This window comes from Aquarana catesbeiana, linkage group LG01 (genome assembly GCF_042186555.1).
Source record: "Aquarana catesbeiana isolate 2022-GZ linkage group LG01, ASM4218655v1, whole genome shotgun sequence".
Taxonomy (NCBI): Eukaryota; Metazoa; Chordata; class Amphibia; order Anura; family Ranidae; genus Aquarana; species Aquarana catesbeiana.
Genome location: NC_133324.1, coordinates 399375929 through 399391837, shown reverse-complemented (window position 1 = coordinate 399391837; position 15909 = coordinate 399375929). Strand labels below are relative to the sequence as shown.

The 15909-nt window shown below is 44.7% G+C and overlaps 1 protein-coding gene across 1 annotated transcript in view; it reads right to left on the bottom strand.

Annotated features, from left to right (window-relative positions):
* Positions 1-15909, bottom strand: part of DMRT1 (doublesex and mab-3 related transcription factor 1) — a 165454-nt gene that overhangs the window by 95527 nt on the left and 54018 nt on the right. Inside the window, exon 3 of the mRNA XM_073634890.1 lies at positions 9196-9467. Within this exon, the coding sequence (XP_073490991.1) occupies positions 9196-9467 (272 nt within the window). The remainder of the gene's footprint in view (positions 1-9195; positions 9468-15909) is intronic.

Below are 15909 nucleotides of genomic sequence, written 5' to 3'. Positions count from 1 at the left end.
AATGACAAAATAAACGTATATACGTGCTTAAACAATCACATCCAATATTGTTCCTGCTGGTGATAAACACTGGGTGTGTGCAATGAGATTAATAACTAGATAACCATAGAAATAACAGATTGAAAAGTGCCTGAGTACTATTATTATCATTGATGCACTGTATGCCACTGCATGGTGTTGTCCAAGTGAATGTGGGGGGTCCAAAGCTGCAGAGTCACCAAATCGCTCAAAGTTTCAAGGTGTTGATTGAGAGATGAGACTCCTCCAGTGACCAAATCATCTGCACTGACAGGGTGCCCAGAACTCCTCCCTGGCATCACACAGGCTGGCATACATAGTGAGGATCTTATAGAAGAGAGGAGCCATAAGGCAAGAACAACCTGGCCCTCGTTGCCAAACTAACTGGTCCGTCTAGGGACTTGATTGACTTGTCCCATTATGACATACTGTTGTGTTCTAGAGGTCTGGAGTGAAACTGGGCAAATGGGACTGCCTTGAAGGAGGCTACCATCAGGTATCATGACCATCAAGACTGTCATGCAAAAGAGGAGTCAGACGACTTCTGGGCTGAGAATGCGAGTTTGATGTTTCTCCTGTGGAAGAAACACTTTCATTTGAGCTGTGTCCAGACCTAGACCCAGATACTTCAAAGGACAAGTTGGTTCCAGGGTCAATTTCTGAGGGTTAGGATCCATCCAAATTCAACAAAGGAGATATCACAAGAGTGCGGTAGAACTAATACTGGGGCCGAGAGGCAGGACTACAAACTGGTGTCATAGAGGTCCCACAGCAAAGCATAGAAAATGCTGATGCACTGGAAAAATGGGAATATGCAGGTACGCCACTTTGATGTCTGTAGAAGCCAGCAGGTCTCCATGGGGTGTCCCAAAGCAGTGCCTCAACAAGGGGAGGAAAAACAAAGAAAACATGCAGCCACCCGAGAACCTCCCAGAAGGGGAACAAAAACCCTCAAACAGCTGCCTGCAAAACTTTGCTTTCTAAACACGCATCTGAAGATGCCCATCCATCAACTTTGTAAAAAATTGTAAAGGTGTGTGCAAACAACCAGGTAGCCGCCTTGCAAACTTGAGACACCGATGCCTGATGTCAGAATGCCCAGGAGGCACTAATCACCCTAACAGAGTGTGCTGTAAATAGGAAGGGAAGTGCCCCACCCTTAGTGGCATAAGCCTGAACAACTGTCTGCCTAATCCAACGAGAAATAGTGGCAGAGGAGGCTGCCAGGCCCTTGCATGGGCTGTCCACAACCATAAAAAAAAAGGGAATCTGACCTTCAAAAAGAAGCTGTAGCAGACAGGTACACACAAACCGCCCAGACCACATCCAAGGAGTGCAGTGCAACCTCCTTAGGATGCGATGGGCGCAGACACAGGGAAGGCAGGACAATGTCCTCATTCAGGTGAAAGTTGAACACCATTTTCAGAAGTACACGGACAGAGGACCACCACACCCCTGTGTAAGACCAAATAGGGAGACTTACAGGACAAGACCACCAACTCCGACACGTGACGTGCGGAAATGATAGCAACTAAAAGGGCCACTTTCTGAGAGAGCATAAGTAGGTGAATATCTCTAATATTCTCAGATGGAGGCTTCTAAAGGACAAAAAGAACCAGGTTCAGGTCCCACAAGAACATTAAAAGAAAATCGCAAAGGGAAGAAACCTGGTCCTTAATGGCACTTGAGACAAGCTTTTAATCAACGCCCCATTGGAGAAAGGCCAAAACCCAAACCACCGAGAAAGGGTGTGGATGCAAACAAGTACTGTAGACTTACACCACAAGATGTAAACCTTCCAAGTGCGGTGATAAATTCCCTGAGAGGTTGATTTATGTGCCTTTAACATGGTAGGAATCACTGAGCTTGAAAACCCAGTCTCTAAGAATCTGGCTCCCAATAGCTGGGCCGTTAAAGCTAGCGACGTTAAAGCAGGGTAAAAGATTGGTCCCTTGGACCGAAGATCTGTCTGGGCACGTCCGCGACCAGCCACACCATGTCAGCGTACCAGGATCAACTACTCTGATTGGGAGGCACCAGAATAACTGGAATCCATTTTGCCTCTATCCTGCAGGAGACAAGGGAGAAGTTTGAGAGGAGGAAATGCATAAATGAGAGGATACTGGCTCCACGGCACCAAGAGAGCTGTCTGTTTCGCATCTGCCAAGGGGATCCCACTGTCAGGGCTGGGCTCTCAGTCCTTCCTTTTCTGTGCTCAGGTTGCTCAGCTGTCGGTTAATTGCCAGAACTCCTCGTTCCACAGTGGCTCACCTGTTGATCATCTCCTACTCGTTAATCAACCCCACAGCCAGCCCCTCTTGGCTATTGAAACATATCTAGAGACTCTCTGCTGTGTTCCTGTTGAAGACTTGCCTGGCTGATGTCCCTTCTGGTTCCTGATCCTGTCTGCTGCCTCTGACTACCCGATTTAACCCTGGCTATGTTTTGACTACGTTTACCAGTTATATCATTTTATTAAAAGGTGTGATTTTTTTACAGCATTTTCTGTCTCCGTCTGTTTCATGGTTCCTGACAGTAGGTGAAGGCCATGAATTCAGAAGATGCAGGCAATCCACCTAGTGGTAATATTTTTTCCAGGTTGAATAAGCAAGATCACCGCATGGATCAGTTTGCCATAGCGTTACAGACGCTCCTGATTCGGACTGCTCACCTGGTTGTTCCGGTACAACCTGTGTTGCAGGCCATCCCTACTGCTGCTCCAGTCTCTGTGAAGGCACCCACCTTCAATATTACCTCTGTAAGAGGTATGTCTGGTTCCGCTCCGCTTTCCCAGTGATTTGGGGGTGATCCAGTTCAATGTAGAGGGTTTCTGAACGAGGTTGGGATATACTTTGAGATGCTGCCCCAGGCATTCCCCACGGACAGAAGCAAAGTAGGCTTCATCATTTCTTTGCTTTCTGATATAAAATTGGCCTGGGCAAACCCTATATTTCAGATGCAAAAAGTCCTGAGTTACCAAGAGTTTGTGGTTTTCTTTAAAAGGGAATTTGATGTTCCTGCATGCTCCACTACTGCTGCCAAGAGCCTCATGTCCATCAAAGTATGAGAACTGTTGCTGATTACGCCATTGAATTCCGTACTCTGGCAGCAGAGGTCGCTTGGAACAATGAGGCCCTCATGGCTGCTTTTTCTCATGGTCTCTCAGATAACCTCAAAGATGAGATAGCAACCTGAGACATACCTACAGATCTGGAGAAGTTGATCACGTTTGCCACTCTCATTGACTCCAGACTCCGAGAGAGACCTTCCTTTAAGGAGCGCTTGTGGAAGCCTCCTGTACGTTTGGCTGAGATTTGCAGTCCCACCCTTGCCTCCCTCACCTCCCATAGTGAAGTAGAACGCATGCATTTGGGCTTCACATGTCTTTCTGTGGATGGGAGGGCCTTTAAGAGGGAGAGATTGTGCCTTTATTGTAGCCAGGCAGGTCACTTTTTGAAGTCTTGTCCTACCCGTCCGGGAACAGCCCGCACCCTGAGGTCCTGTAGGGGACAGACCTTAGGTGGCGTTGTTACGTCCCCACGTTATCCAGAAGGATAAGCAACCGGTTCCGGTTACCCTTTTTTGGTCTGAGTCGTCTATCGAGCTACAGGCTCTAATCAACTCTGGGGCTGCAGGGCTGTTCATAGATGGTGCCTCTGTGTCTAAGCACTCGATTCCGCTGCAGCTTCGTGCCACTCCACTTGCCATTGAGGCTATTGATGGGAGACCTCTACAGCCTGCCCATGTGACTCATGAGACTGCTCCGTTGACCATGGCCGTAGGAGCTTTTCACCATGAGATAATCCAATTCCAAGCCATTTTCTCTCCTCATTATCCAGTGGTTATTGGTTATCCTTGGTTACAGAAGCACAACCCCTCTCTCTTGTGCACCTCTTCCCTATCCTCCTTGCCAGAGGAGTACTGCAAATTTAGCGATGTCTTTGACAAGGGTCAAGCCTGTAGTTTGCCTCCACACCAGTCGTATGATTGCGCAATTGACCTTAAACCTGGTGCTATGTCTCCCCGTGGCCAGGTTTACCTTTTGTCTGTCTCGGAGGATAAAGCTATGGAGGACTGTGTTGCTGACACACTTTCTCGAGGGTTCATCCGCAAATCCTCGTCTCCTGCTGGTACTCGCTTCTTCTTTGTGAAAAAGAAGAGTGGTGAATTGAAACCTTGTATCGATTATAGGGGCCTCAGAACGCCTACCTGATTCCGTTGATTATGGAATTATTTGACCGCCTCAAGGGAGCAACTGTTTTCACGAAGCTCAATCTTAGAGGGGCATGCAATCTTGTGAGGATCAAGGAGGGAGACAAATGGAAAATTGCATTTAACACCAGGACAGAACATTATGAATACCTTGTAAGGCCGTTTGGCCTTTGTAAGGCTCCTGCAGTTTTTCAGGAGTTCATCAACGATGTCCTCCGAGATATGTTGCAGCAATGTGTGGAGGTTTATCTCAACGATATTGTCATATATTCTAAATCCCTAGAGAGCCACCACACAGATGTCTCCCGTGTGCTAAAGAGGTTTAGAGATAATAAACAATATTGTAAGTCAGAGAAGTGCGAGTTCCATCGTGAACAGGTTAAATTTCTGGGTTATGACATTTGTATTGCCGTTTTTTTGATGGACCCAGAGAAATTATCTGCAGTTCTACAGTGGCCTCGACCCGTAGGTCTATGTCTGTTACAACGTTTTCTTGGCTTTGCCAATTATTATCAGAAATGTATTCGGAACTTCTCTTCTTATTTCAAACCCCTGACTGATATGATCAGAAAGGACAGTAACCCACAGAATTGGTCTCCAGATTTCATTAAAGCCTTTGAGTCTCTCAAGGCTGCATTTGTTTCAGCTCCTGTGTTCGCACATCCTGATCCTATGCTACCCTTCATTCTTGAGGTCGATGCAACTGATGTTCTGTCTCAACATCCTACCTCGGAGAGCGCTATGCATTCTTGTGGCTACTTTTCTAAGAAATTGTCTCCTGCAGAATGCAATTACGAGATTGGGGACAGAGAATTGTTAGCTATCATTTTAGCCCTTAAAGAATTGAGGCATCTCCTCGAAGGTTCCACGTGGCCGGTTCTCATTCTGACTGACCATAAGAATCTCACATTCTTGTCTGAGGTTAAACACCTCTCTCCCAGAAGGGCGCGATGGGCTCTTTTCTTGTCAAGCTTCAATTACATTCTCATTCTTACCCGGTATTAAGAATGTAAGGGCTGATGCATTGTGACGGCAGTTTTCCTCCACTTCCAAGATGGAGTCGGATCCTGTTCCTGTGAACCCTCCGAATTGTATTCTGGCTACGGTTCGTACCAGTCTCACTTCACCTTTGGGTGACAGAATTCTTGTCGCTCAGTTCCATTCTCCTCCTGAGAAAACTTGTGACCGCTGCTTTGTTCCTGAGAGTCTCTGCACAGCTGTGCTCCAGACTTAACATTCTCCCAAGGCTGCTGGCCACCCTGGGAAAAATCAACTGATTTGGGCTATTTCACAACAATTTTGGTGGCCTAGTCTCCGTGCTGATGTAGCCGCCTTCGTAGCCGCCTGTTTCATCTGTGCTGAGACACCAAAACACCTTCCAGTGGGCCTCCTACAACCCATACCCTATAGAGAGAGGCCTTGGATCCACCTGCCTATGGATTTTATTGTGGAGTTACCCAACTCCCAGGGCAACACAGTTATCCTTATGGTGGTTGACCGGTTCTGGAAAATGTCACATTGCATTCCACTTAAGAAGTTGCCCATATCCACGGAACTGGCATCCATTTTTGCTCAGGAGACCTTTCAATTACATGGGCTACCCAAGGTTATCGACTCGGACAGGGGTAGCCAGTTTGTATCCAGGTTTTGGCGAGCCTTTTGTGCAGTTAGGAATTCAGCTTTCCTTCTCTCCTGTGTATCACCCGCAGTCCAATGGGGCCACAGAACGAGCCAACAAAGCCTTGGAGCAGTTTCTACGCTGCTATATTTCTGACCACCATAACAACTGGTCAGACCTTCTACCTTGGGCAGAATTTGCTCACAATAGTGCCGTCAATACCACTTCCCGATTTCTCAGTTTATGGCGAATTATGGTTTCCAACCATCCATGTTGCCTGACTCATTTGTTCCTCAAAGAATTCCTGCATTAGAGGAGCATCTCCACGATCTTCGCTCCACTTGGGTGCAGGTCCAGGAGTCCTTGTGACGTGCCACTGAGAGGTACAGATTCCATGCTGACCACCTACCTGCACCTTCCTACCAGGTTGGGCAGCGGGTCTGGCTGTCATCTTGTAACCTCCAACTCTGTGTTCCCCCACTGAAACTGGCACTACGATTTATTGGGCCTTTCCGTATTCTACGTAGGATTAACCCAGTGGCTTACACATTAGACCTTCCTTCTAACATGCGTATTTCAATGCTTTTCATGTCTCCTTATTGAAACCCTTGGTGTGCGACCACTCCACTACCTCGATACCACGTCCTCGCCTGGTGCAGGTTGAGAACCATGAAGCGTATGAGATACAATTGATCATTGACTTCCTTAGGTTCCATGGGCGCATACAGTATCTGGTTCATTGGAGAGTATGGTCCGGAGGAACACTCTTGGGTCTCATCCTTGGACGTACATGCTCCTGTCCTCCTCCGTGCTTTCAATAGATGTTTTCCCCTCAAACCTGGTGGTCCTCCAAGGGGGAAGGGTCATTGAGGAAGGGGTACTGTCTGGGCTGGGCTCTCAGTCCTTCCTTCTCTGTGCTCAGGTTGCTCAGCTGTCGGTTGATTGCCAGAACTCATCGTTCCACAATGGCTCACCTGTTAAACATCTCCTGCTCGTCAGTCATGCCCACAGCCAGCCCCGCCAGGCTATTTAAACTGCCTGGTTCATTTCAACAATTGTGTAAAAGGGGAACCTTGCGCCAAAAAATAATTAACAAACCTAATATATATATATATATATATATATATATATATATATATATATAGTTGCTCCCCAAAACAAAGGAAGAACACTGTGCAATTGGAAGATGGGAGATAGGGGGTGCTGTGTAACTAATAATATGTGCCTTATCTTAAAGACACATGGAATAAAGTGACACGTGCAATAAAAGTGCAAATGGGGTAACTACTAGCTGCCTAAAAACTGCTATAGGACATAGATAAATCAATTCCAATCTAAAGTGCATCAATATAATGTGATATAATTAACTGCTTGCTGCCCGCCCACCGTAAAATGACAGCAGGGCGGTGCAGCTTTCGTTCTGGGACGACATCATATGACGGCGTCCCAGAACGGCCGATCTCGTGCGCCCGCAGAGGCGCGCAGCATGGTAATCGCGGCTGTGCCATGTTGCTAGGACACGGCGCGACCCCGATCTCTGTAAAGAGCCGCGTCCACGGCTCTTTAACCATGTGATCGGCTGTGTCAATCACAGCCGGTCACATGTAAACAAGGAAGTGCTGGTAATCGGCTCTCCTCGCCTCACACTGACAGAGTGTGAGGAGAGGAGAGCTGATCAGCGGCATCTCCTCACAGGGGGACATCTAGGAATGTAACCAGGGCCCTGATCATCAGTGCACTGATTACAATAGTGTAATACAATGTCACCAATCAGTGCCCACCAATGCCAGCTATCAGTGCCCACCAGTGGCAGCAATCAATGCCCACCAGTGCCACCAATCAGTGCCCATTAGAGATGCCAGTCAGTGCTGGCAATCAGTGCCACCTATCAGTACTGTCCATCAATGCCCATCACTGCTGTCAATCAATGCCCATCAGTGCCACCCATCAATGCCCATCAGTACCGCCTATCTGCGCCGCCTATCAGTGCCCACCAGTGCCGCCTATTAGTGCCCATCAGTGCCACCTAACAGTGCCCATCAGTGCCGCCTATCAGTGCTCATGAGCGCCACATATCAGTGCCACCTATCAGTGCCCATAAGTGTGGCATATTAGTGCCTCCTCATCAGTGCCACCTAATCAGTGCCCATAAATGCCGCCTCATCAGTGCCCATAAGTGCCACCTCATCAATGCCCACCAGTTCAGCCCATCAGTACCCATCAATGCCGCCTCATCAGCACACATCAGTGAAGGCGAAAAATTACTTACTTACAAAATTTACTGACAGAAAAAATGTAAAAAACATTTTTTTTTCAAAATTTTTGTTCTTTTTTTTGTAAAAAATAAAAAAAAAGCAGTAACTAAATACCACCAAAAGAAAGCTCTATTTGTGTGAAGAAAATGATAAAAAATTAGTTTGGGTACAGCGTAGCACGACAGCGCAATTGTCATTCAAAATGCGACCCAACCCATGCAAATCTGGTTGTTCAAGAATGCTGGAGACTTTACCCACTTGGACAAGACTTTCTTCTACTGCACCCTCGTGTGGAACTGTTCATATGGGACCACCTTGAAGGTGGACACCCTCACGAGGCCCAGCATATGCATGCAAAAATGCATACCAGACCCCCATCCTTATTGTTCACTTTTTTACACAGTGCCATTGGTTGTAATGATGCACCATAACAAACAATGACTGTGTGGCCGCCAGTGTCCTAGCAACCAATTACATCATCAGTTGCTAGGATGCAGGTGGCTGGCTGACAACATTCTAGCAACCAAAGGAGGGAGGGGGGCGGATGCACGAGGGTGACCAGGAAACTGTCAGATTTAGTAGTGGTAGTAATACCACCACTAAATGTATCATTTCTAGCAGCAACTGTAGATTTGCTTTGGCAGGCAAGTGAATGGGCTATTGAGTTTTACTGTTCGACACACAGCCAGAACTTGAATGTCATCATTACTATTGAGTGGTTGCTCAGAAGGCACTGCATTATGGGATGATGAGGGCATTACTTACCTAACATACAATCCAGGCTCAGTATGGTTGCAGGTCCATGTAAACTTTGTCATTAACATAGAACTACTGTATATTCAGGGAGGGCCAATGGTTAGTAAGCACCTCTTCATCTGCACCCACTGCTGATTCCCTGCTGCACTGCTTGTTTGGTAAGTACTGGAGTCTTTTTCTTTTGTTTAATAGTATTAAGAACAGTATTATGTATTTCCTAGTATTAAGAACAGCACAGGAGGCTCTGAAAGATCAAGGTCCACCTCATTCTTTGTGTATACTTTAAATGTTTAACATGACTGACAGATACACTTCAATACATTATCATTTCTTTACCTGCCATTGGTTTCCTTGTCCTGGAACATAAGCAGCCGAGAAGTTTCTCAAACTATTCTTCGCTGAGGATCCACCTATGTCACTGGCACCAGATGGTTCACCACTCATGGCCATTTGGTAAGAAGAATAATTGTAGAGGTTGTTGTAATATGGATACAGGGAAGGTTGGTAAAAGTTGCCATAATAAGCTGGGTCAACCATAAAGTCAGATGTGCTCTCCATGTGCCCCCTGCTAGGGATAGATGGCATATCTGGAACATGCATTTTGCTCTCTGCAGAAAATAAAACATATCAAAACAGTTAACAAGGGCTTTAAGGTTAAGGTTACATTCACATGGAAGTAACACGGCTGTAAACATTTTTACTGATCATTAGGATGAGGAACAAAAGTTCCTGCATAAATTACCAGGTATTAGATAATTTTTTAATGCAAAAAAATTGTCCTATTCTTTTTTTTCATTTGCATAGAAATATAAGCATGTTCTCAGACACAAAGTTTTGGATTGCATGTTATTGATCTGAAAGCACTGCATGTTTTTGAATGTGTGAATGTCTACATTGGAAATAATGCAGCTGCATTCAGATTTGAAAATAAAAAAAAGGGTTTTAAACTCTTTTTTTTTTTTTCTGCCGTCTGAATAAGGTTTAAGTTTCTTAGAACACTTCAAATGTGCAACACAATAAAGTAATAATAATGATAACGAACACGTCACACAAAGCAAAACTATGCATTTATCTTATGGAAATATCCTTCACGCTACCTGTTTTTAAATGCTTTGTTTTCCAGAAAAATATGTAACGTGAAAAGAATCTTCACTGAAAACACAATCAGGGAGATTTATAAAGAGTGTCTAAGGCAGGCCATGCATGATTCATTATTTTTTTTTGTTCAACCAGGGGGCTGAATGAAAAAAAAAATTAACCAATTCCCCCATCCACACATTCGATGTGTACGGGAGAATCACATCAAGTCCAACCTACGTGTGTGATTATATGTCAGTATTACATTGTATATCCCTGTATGTTGCGGTCATTCAGGTGATTATCTAATCATTTCTTGAAGCTATCAATGCTCCCCGCTGAGACCACCGCCTGTGGAAGGGAATTCCACATCCTTGCCGCTCTTACAGTAAAGAACCCTCTACGTAGTTTAAGGTTAAACCTCTTTTCTTCTAATTGTAATGAGTGGCCACGAGTCTTATTAAACTCTCTTCTGCGAAAAAAGTTTTATCCCTATTGTGGGGTCACCAGTACAGTATTTGTAAATTGAAATCATATCCCCTCTCAAGCGTCTCTTCTCCAGAGAGAATAAGTTCAGTGCTCGCAACCTTTCCTCATAACTAATATCCTCCAGACCCTTTATTAGCTTTGTTGCCCTTCTTTGTACTCGCTCCATTTCCAGTACATCCTTCCTGAGGACTGGTGCCCAGAACTGGACAGCATACTCTAGGTGCGGCCGGACCAGAGTCTTGTAGAGTGGGAGAATTATCGTTTTATCTCTGGCGTTGATCCCCCTTTTAATGCATGCCAATATTCTGTTTGCTTTGTTAGCAGCAGCTTGGCATTGCATGCCATTGCTGAGCCTATCATCTACTAGGACCCCCAGGTCCTTTTCCATCCTAGATTCCCTCAGAGGTTCTCCCCCCAGTGTATAGATTGCATTCATATTTTTGCCACCCAAATGCATTATTTTACATTTTTCTACATTGAACCTCATTTGCCATGTAGTCGCCCACCCCATTAATTTGTTCAGGTCTTTTTGCAAGGTTTCCACGTCCTGCGGAGAAGTTATTGCCCTGCTTAGCTTAGTATCGTCTGCAAATACAGAGATTGAACTGTTTACCCCATCCTCCAGGTCGTTTATGAACAAATTAAATAGGATTGGTCCCAGCACAGAACCCTGGGGAACCCCACTACCCACCCCTGACCATTCTGAGTACTCCCCATTTATCACCACCCTCTGAACTCGCCCTTGTAGCCAGTTTTCAATCCATGTACTCACCCTATGGTCCATGCCAACGGACCTTATTTTGTACAGTAAACGTTTATGGGGAACTGTGTCAAATGCTTTTGCAAAATCCAGATACACCACGTCTACGGGCCTTCCTTTATCTAGCTGGCAACTCACCTCCTCATAGAAGGTTAATAGATTGGTTTGGCAAGAACGATTCTTCATGAATCCATGCTGATTACTGCTAATGATACCGTTCTTATTACTAAAATCTTGTATATAGTCCCTTATCATCCCCTCCAAGAGTTTACATACTATTGATGTTAGGCTAACTGGTCTGTAATTCCCAGGGATGTATTTTGGGCCCGTTTTAAATATTGGTGCTACATTGGCTTTTCTCCAATCAGCTGGTACCATTCCAGTCAGTAGACTATCTGTAAAAATTAGGAACAACGGTCTGGCAATCACTTGACTGAGTTTCCTAAGTACCCTCGGATGCAAGCCATCTGGTCCCGGTGATTTATTAATGTTAAGTTAGACATTATTTAGAATTTCAATGTGTCTCCACACAACAAATGTCTGTACGAGCGATAGATTCATGTAGGTAAATTAATCTGGGGCATGCACCCACATGTGGCGGCGCACTGAGACCGGAGTGTCCATGCGGACACTCCATCTTCAGTGCAACCGTGCATCCTCCAACCGCTGTAGCTGTCACACAGACAGTGCAGCGGCTGGGAGTTTTGAATTTAAATTGGCCCAGCCTGATGGGATTTCATAGACACTTGTACCCCATCAGTTCTGGTCCTCCTGTTATTTACAGCAGGTATTAGGCAAATTGTTAGCAAATAGACAGCCTGCCTGTTGTTGGTCATAGGGAGAGATCAAACCTGAAGTGGAATTAGCTCAGCTTCCCCATCAGGCTTCACCCACTGAGCGTCACTGGTTGTTAGGAGGTTGTCCACTGTAAGACTCCTTTCACACTGGGGAGGGGGTGGGTAGCAGTAAAGTGCCGCTAACTTTAGTGTCGCTCTACCGATGTTACAGTGGCGCTTTTTTTGCCCCCTGCTAGTGGCTGAAGAAGGGTTTAATAGCGCTCGTGTTGCGGGGCTGCCCATTCATTTCAACGCACCACCCTAAAGATTCTGCTTGCAGGACTTTTTTTTGCCCCAGTGTATAAGCACTCAGGCTTTCACACTGGGGTGGCTTGAGAGGAGCTTTTCAGGTGCTTTACAGGCACTATTTTTAAGCCTGAAAAGCTCCCCAGTGTGAAAGGGGTTTAAAGGTGGGGTGGGGAGGAGTTAGCCATGGTAAATATGCTGCTCTGCTACACAGCATACAGAGACGGGCACTCTGCCTAACTTGATAACCAGCATATACTTGGTATTAATAACCTCCGGTTTCACTATTTACCAACTAGAGGTAACTATTTTAAAATCTGGCGCATTCATTTTTACACTTTACAAAGTGGTGCTATTAAGAACTACCAGAATCTTCTGCAGGTATCAGCAAAGCTACTGAAAAGAATGGCAGGGATTTTTTATTCTGACACAGCACATTTTTAAGGGCCATAATGTCAGGAAAGTGTCCTTAGGGATTCTTTTTTATTATAAGGAAGGGGTTGTCAGGCCTTCCATCTTGTTTCTGCACAGCATACATCCCAATTGCTACCCTACATATATACAGTAAATATATATATATATATAAATATATATGTATATATATAAATATATATATATATATATATATATATATATATATTTATTAGGGCTGTCACTGATTAAAATTTTCGTGTTCGATTAATCCATTTTTTTTTAATCGATTAATCGACTAATTTCGATTAATTATAATGCACATACAGATCCATCTACTTTTAGCTGCTCTCCTTGCATTGCACCCTGCATTAGTCAGTGGTAAACGTGGTATACACTATATACAATCACCCGACACTAGTTCGTTTCCACAATCCATGACTTAACTTCACAGTTCACACAAATACGTTTTAAATTCAAACTGTAGCACTGACGTAAGTAATTTTTTTTTTCCACAGTAACGTGACAATCCCTCCACCTCCGGTCTAACTAATCACTCTCACCTTATGGCATGGACCCCTGTGCAAACAGGTGGTCATGCAAGCGGGTATCAAAAGGGTTAACACGGACCATATACTTCTCTCACGTCTCCTTAGATCTCACCAAGGACGCCAGGTCATGGGTAGAAAGAAAAGATCTAAGTGCTCACCGCTTAAGTATAAGATTTAATTTTTGTGTTCAAACACAAACTACTCACACAAAAATGATAAAAAAACAGCATGTAAAGCCGACAATCGTGTTAGTTCCATAGGGCAGCAACGGGTGCGTCATGCGTAGCTCCTCCCCCGTACACATTACGTTCAATCAGAACTTCGACGTCACCGGACTACTCCCCCCTTCCCTTCATTAGCAGATGGAGGCACTTGGGGAAGGGGGGAGGAGTCCGGTGACATCGATGTCCGTGACATCACCTGGATCTCCGACGGAACTCCCTGAAGACCCGGAAGCCAGCGGAGAGGTGAGTACCGATCAAAATTCGATTAATCGATCAAAAAAATTAATCGATTAATCAAGGAATTAATCTTTAATTTCCACAGCCCTAATATATAGGTACACCTGTTCAATTGCTTGGTAACACAAATTCCTAATCAGCAAAGCACATTGCAGCAACTCAATGCATTTAGGCATCTAGACATGGTGAACACGACTTGCTGGAGTTCAAGCTGACTTTGAATGTGGTATGGTTGTTGGTCCCAGACAGGCTGGTCTGAGTATTTCAAAAACTGCTGATATACTGGGATTTTCACGCTCAACCATCTCTAGGGTTTACAATGATAGGCAACAGTTAAGCTGGATACACACTGTACAGTTTTCTGTAGATTTTTTCCTTCAGATTAAGGCTCGGTTCACACTAGGACGACTTGTCAGGCGATCTAGTCGCCTGACAAGTAGCGTCCTGTTCTGTACAATGGAACCGTTCTAAGGGGAGCGACGCAAGTCGCTCCGACTTAGAAAAAGGTTCCTGTACTACTTTGGGGGCGACTTGCATAGACTTCTATACAGAAGTCGTTTTGCAAGTCGCCCAGGCAGTCGTGTGCAGGTCGCCTCGGTGAGGCGACCTGCAAGTTGTGCCGCCCCTAGTGTGAACCGAGCCTTACCAAAACCATATAATATGGAGGTCAAACCTTAAGAGTTTCAATTTGTATGCAATCAGGCAGGCCCTTGCACTACATGGTTTGGTAAATCTAAAGGAAATCAGACAACTAAAGTTGTATAGTGTGTATGGGGTCTAACTCAAATAACCACTCATTACAACCATGGCATGCAGAATACCATCTCTGAACGCACATCGCATTGAATCTTAAAGCAGATAGGCTGCAGCAGAAGCAGACCACACCGAGTGTCACTTCTGTCAGCTAACAACAGGAAACTGAGGCTACAATTCACACAGGCTCACCAAAATTGGACAATAGCAGACTGGAAAAACATTGCCTGGTCTGATGAGTCTCGATTTCATCTGCAACATTCAGATGATAGGGTCAGAATTTGTCATAAACAACATGCTTGAGGTGATTGTAGCCATATTAGTGCACTTGCAACAGAGACAATTGAGTACTGTCCGTGATACTTTTTTTATTTGCACTAACATACAATGATATCTTCATCATATAGACAGAAGGTGAAGAAAATCTAAAACAGTTCTACTTATTGATCAACACTTTTCACCCATCTATCAAACTAGAAATGGATTATTCTAACACGCATGTCAACTTCCTAGACAAGACAGTATACATCAGGGATGACAAGCTTCACACTTCAATACACTGGAAACCGACTGACCGATGCAACTATCTCCACATGTCCAGTTTCCACCCCCAACACACTAAACGGACCATCCTACACAGCCAGACCATCAGATACCACTAAATATGTTCAGACCCAAAGGACAGAGATAAACATCTCAGAACACTAGCAGACTCCTTCCATATTAGAAAGGTTACAAAGACAAAACCATCAACAACAGCATAAACACGGCCTTGAAAACCCAAAGAGAAAATCTCCTCCAATACAAAGAGAAAACAACAAAATAACCACGTAACTCTAGTCACCACATACAATCCAGCACTAGAAGGGATACAAAAGATAATCAAAGATTTACAACCCAACATAACAGAGGATGAAACTCTGAAAGAAATATTCCAACAACCCCCAATACTGGCTTTCAGACAACCACCCAACCACAGATATAAACTAATCAGCAGGAAATTTCAAGTCACAAATAATGGAAGCAAACTCTGCAATAAAAAACGCTGCAAACAGTGCAACCAGATCAATCTGTCTAAAAGTGTCAAACACACAAATGGGATCTTCAATATCACAGGATCATGCATCTGTACCTCCGGTAATGTGGTGTACGTCATCCAATGCAAAAGATGTAGCAAAGGATCTTATGTAGTTGAAACAAGACAGAAGTTGCAAGCGAGGATGAATTTGCACAGACATACCATCAATGAACATAAATTGGACAGTTTCTACACACCTGTGGGACATCATTTCTCACAATAGAAACACACTATAGAAGACCTCAATGTTTTAGTTTAGTTAGGGAATTTCAGAACTATCCGGGAAAGGAAAACTTTTGAACTAATCAGCAGTCCCCAACCTTTTTGGCACCGGGGATTGGCTGTGTGAAAGAAAATTGTGCCAAGGCCCTGGGAGGGGGGATCGCAA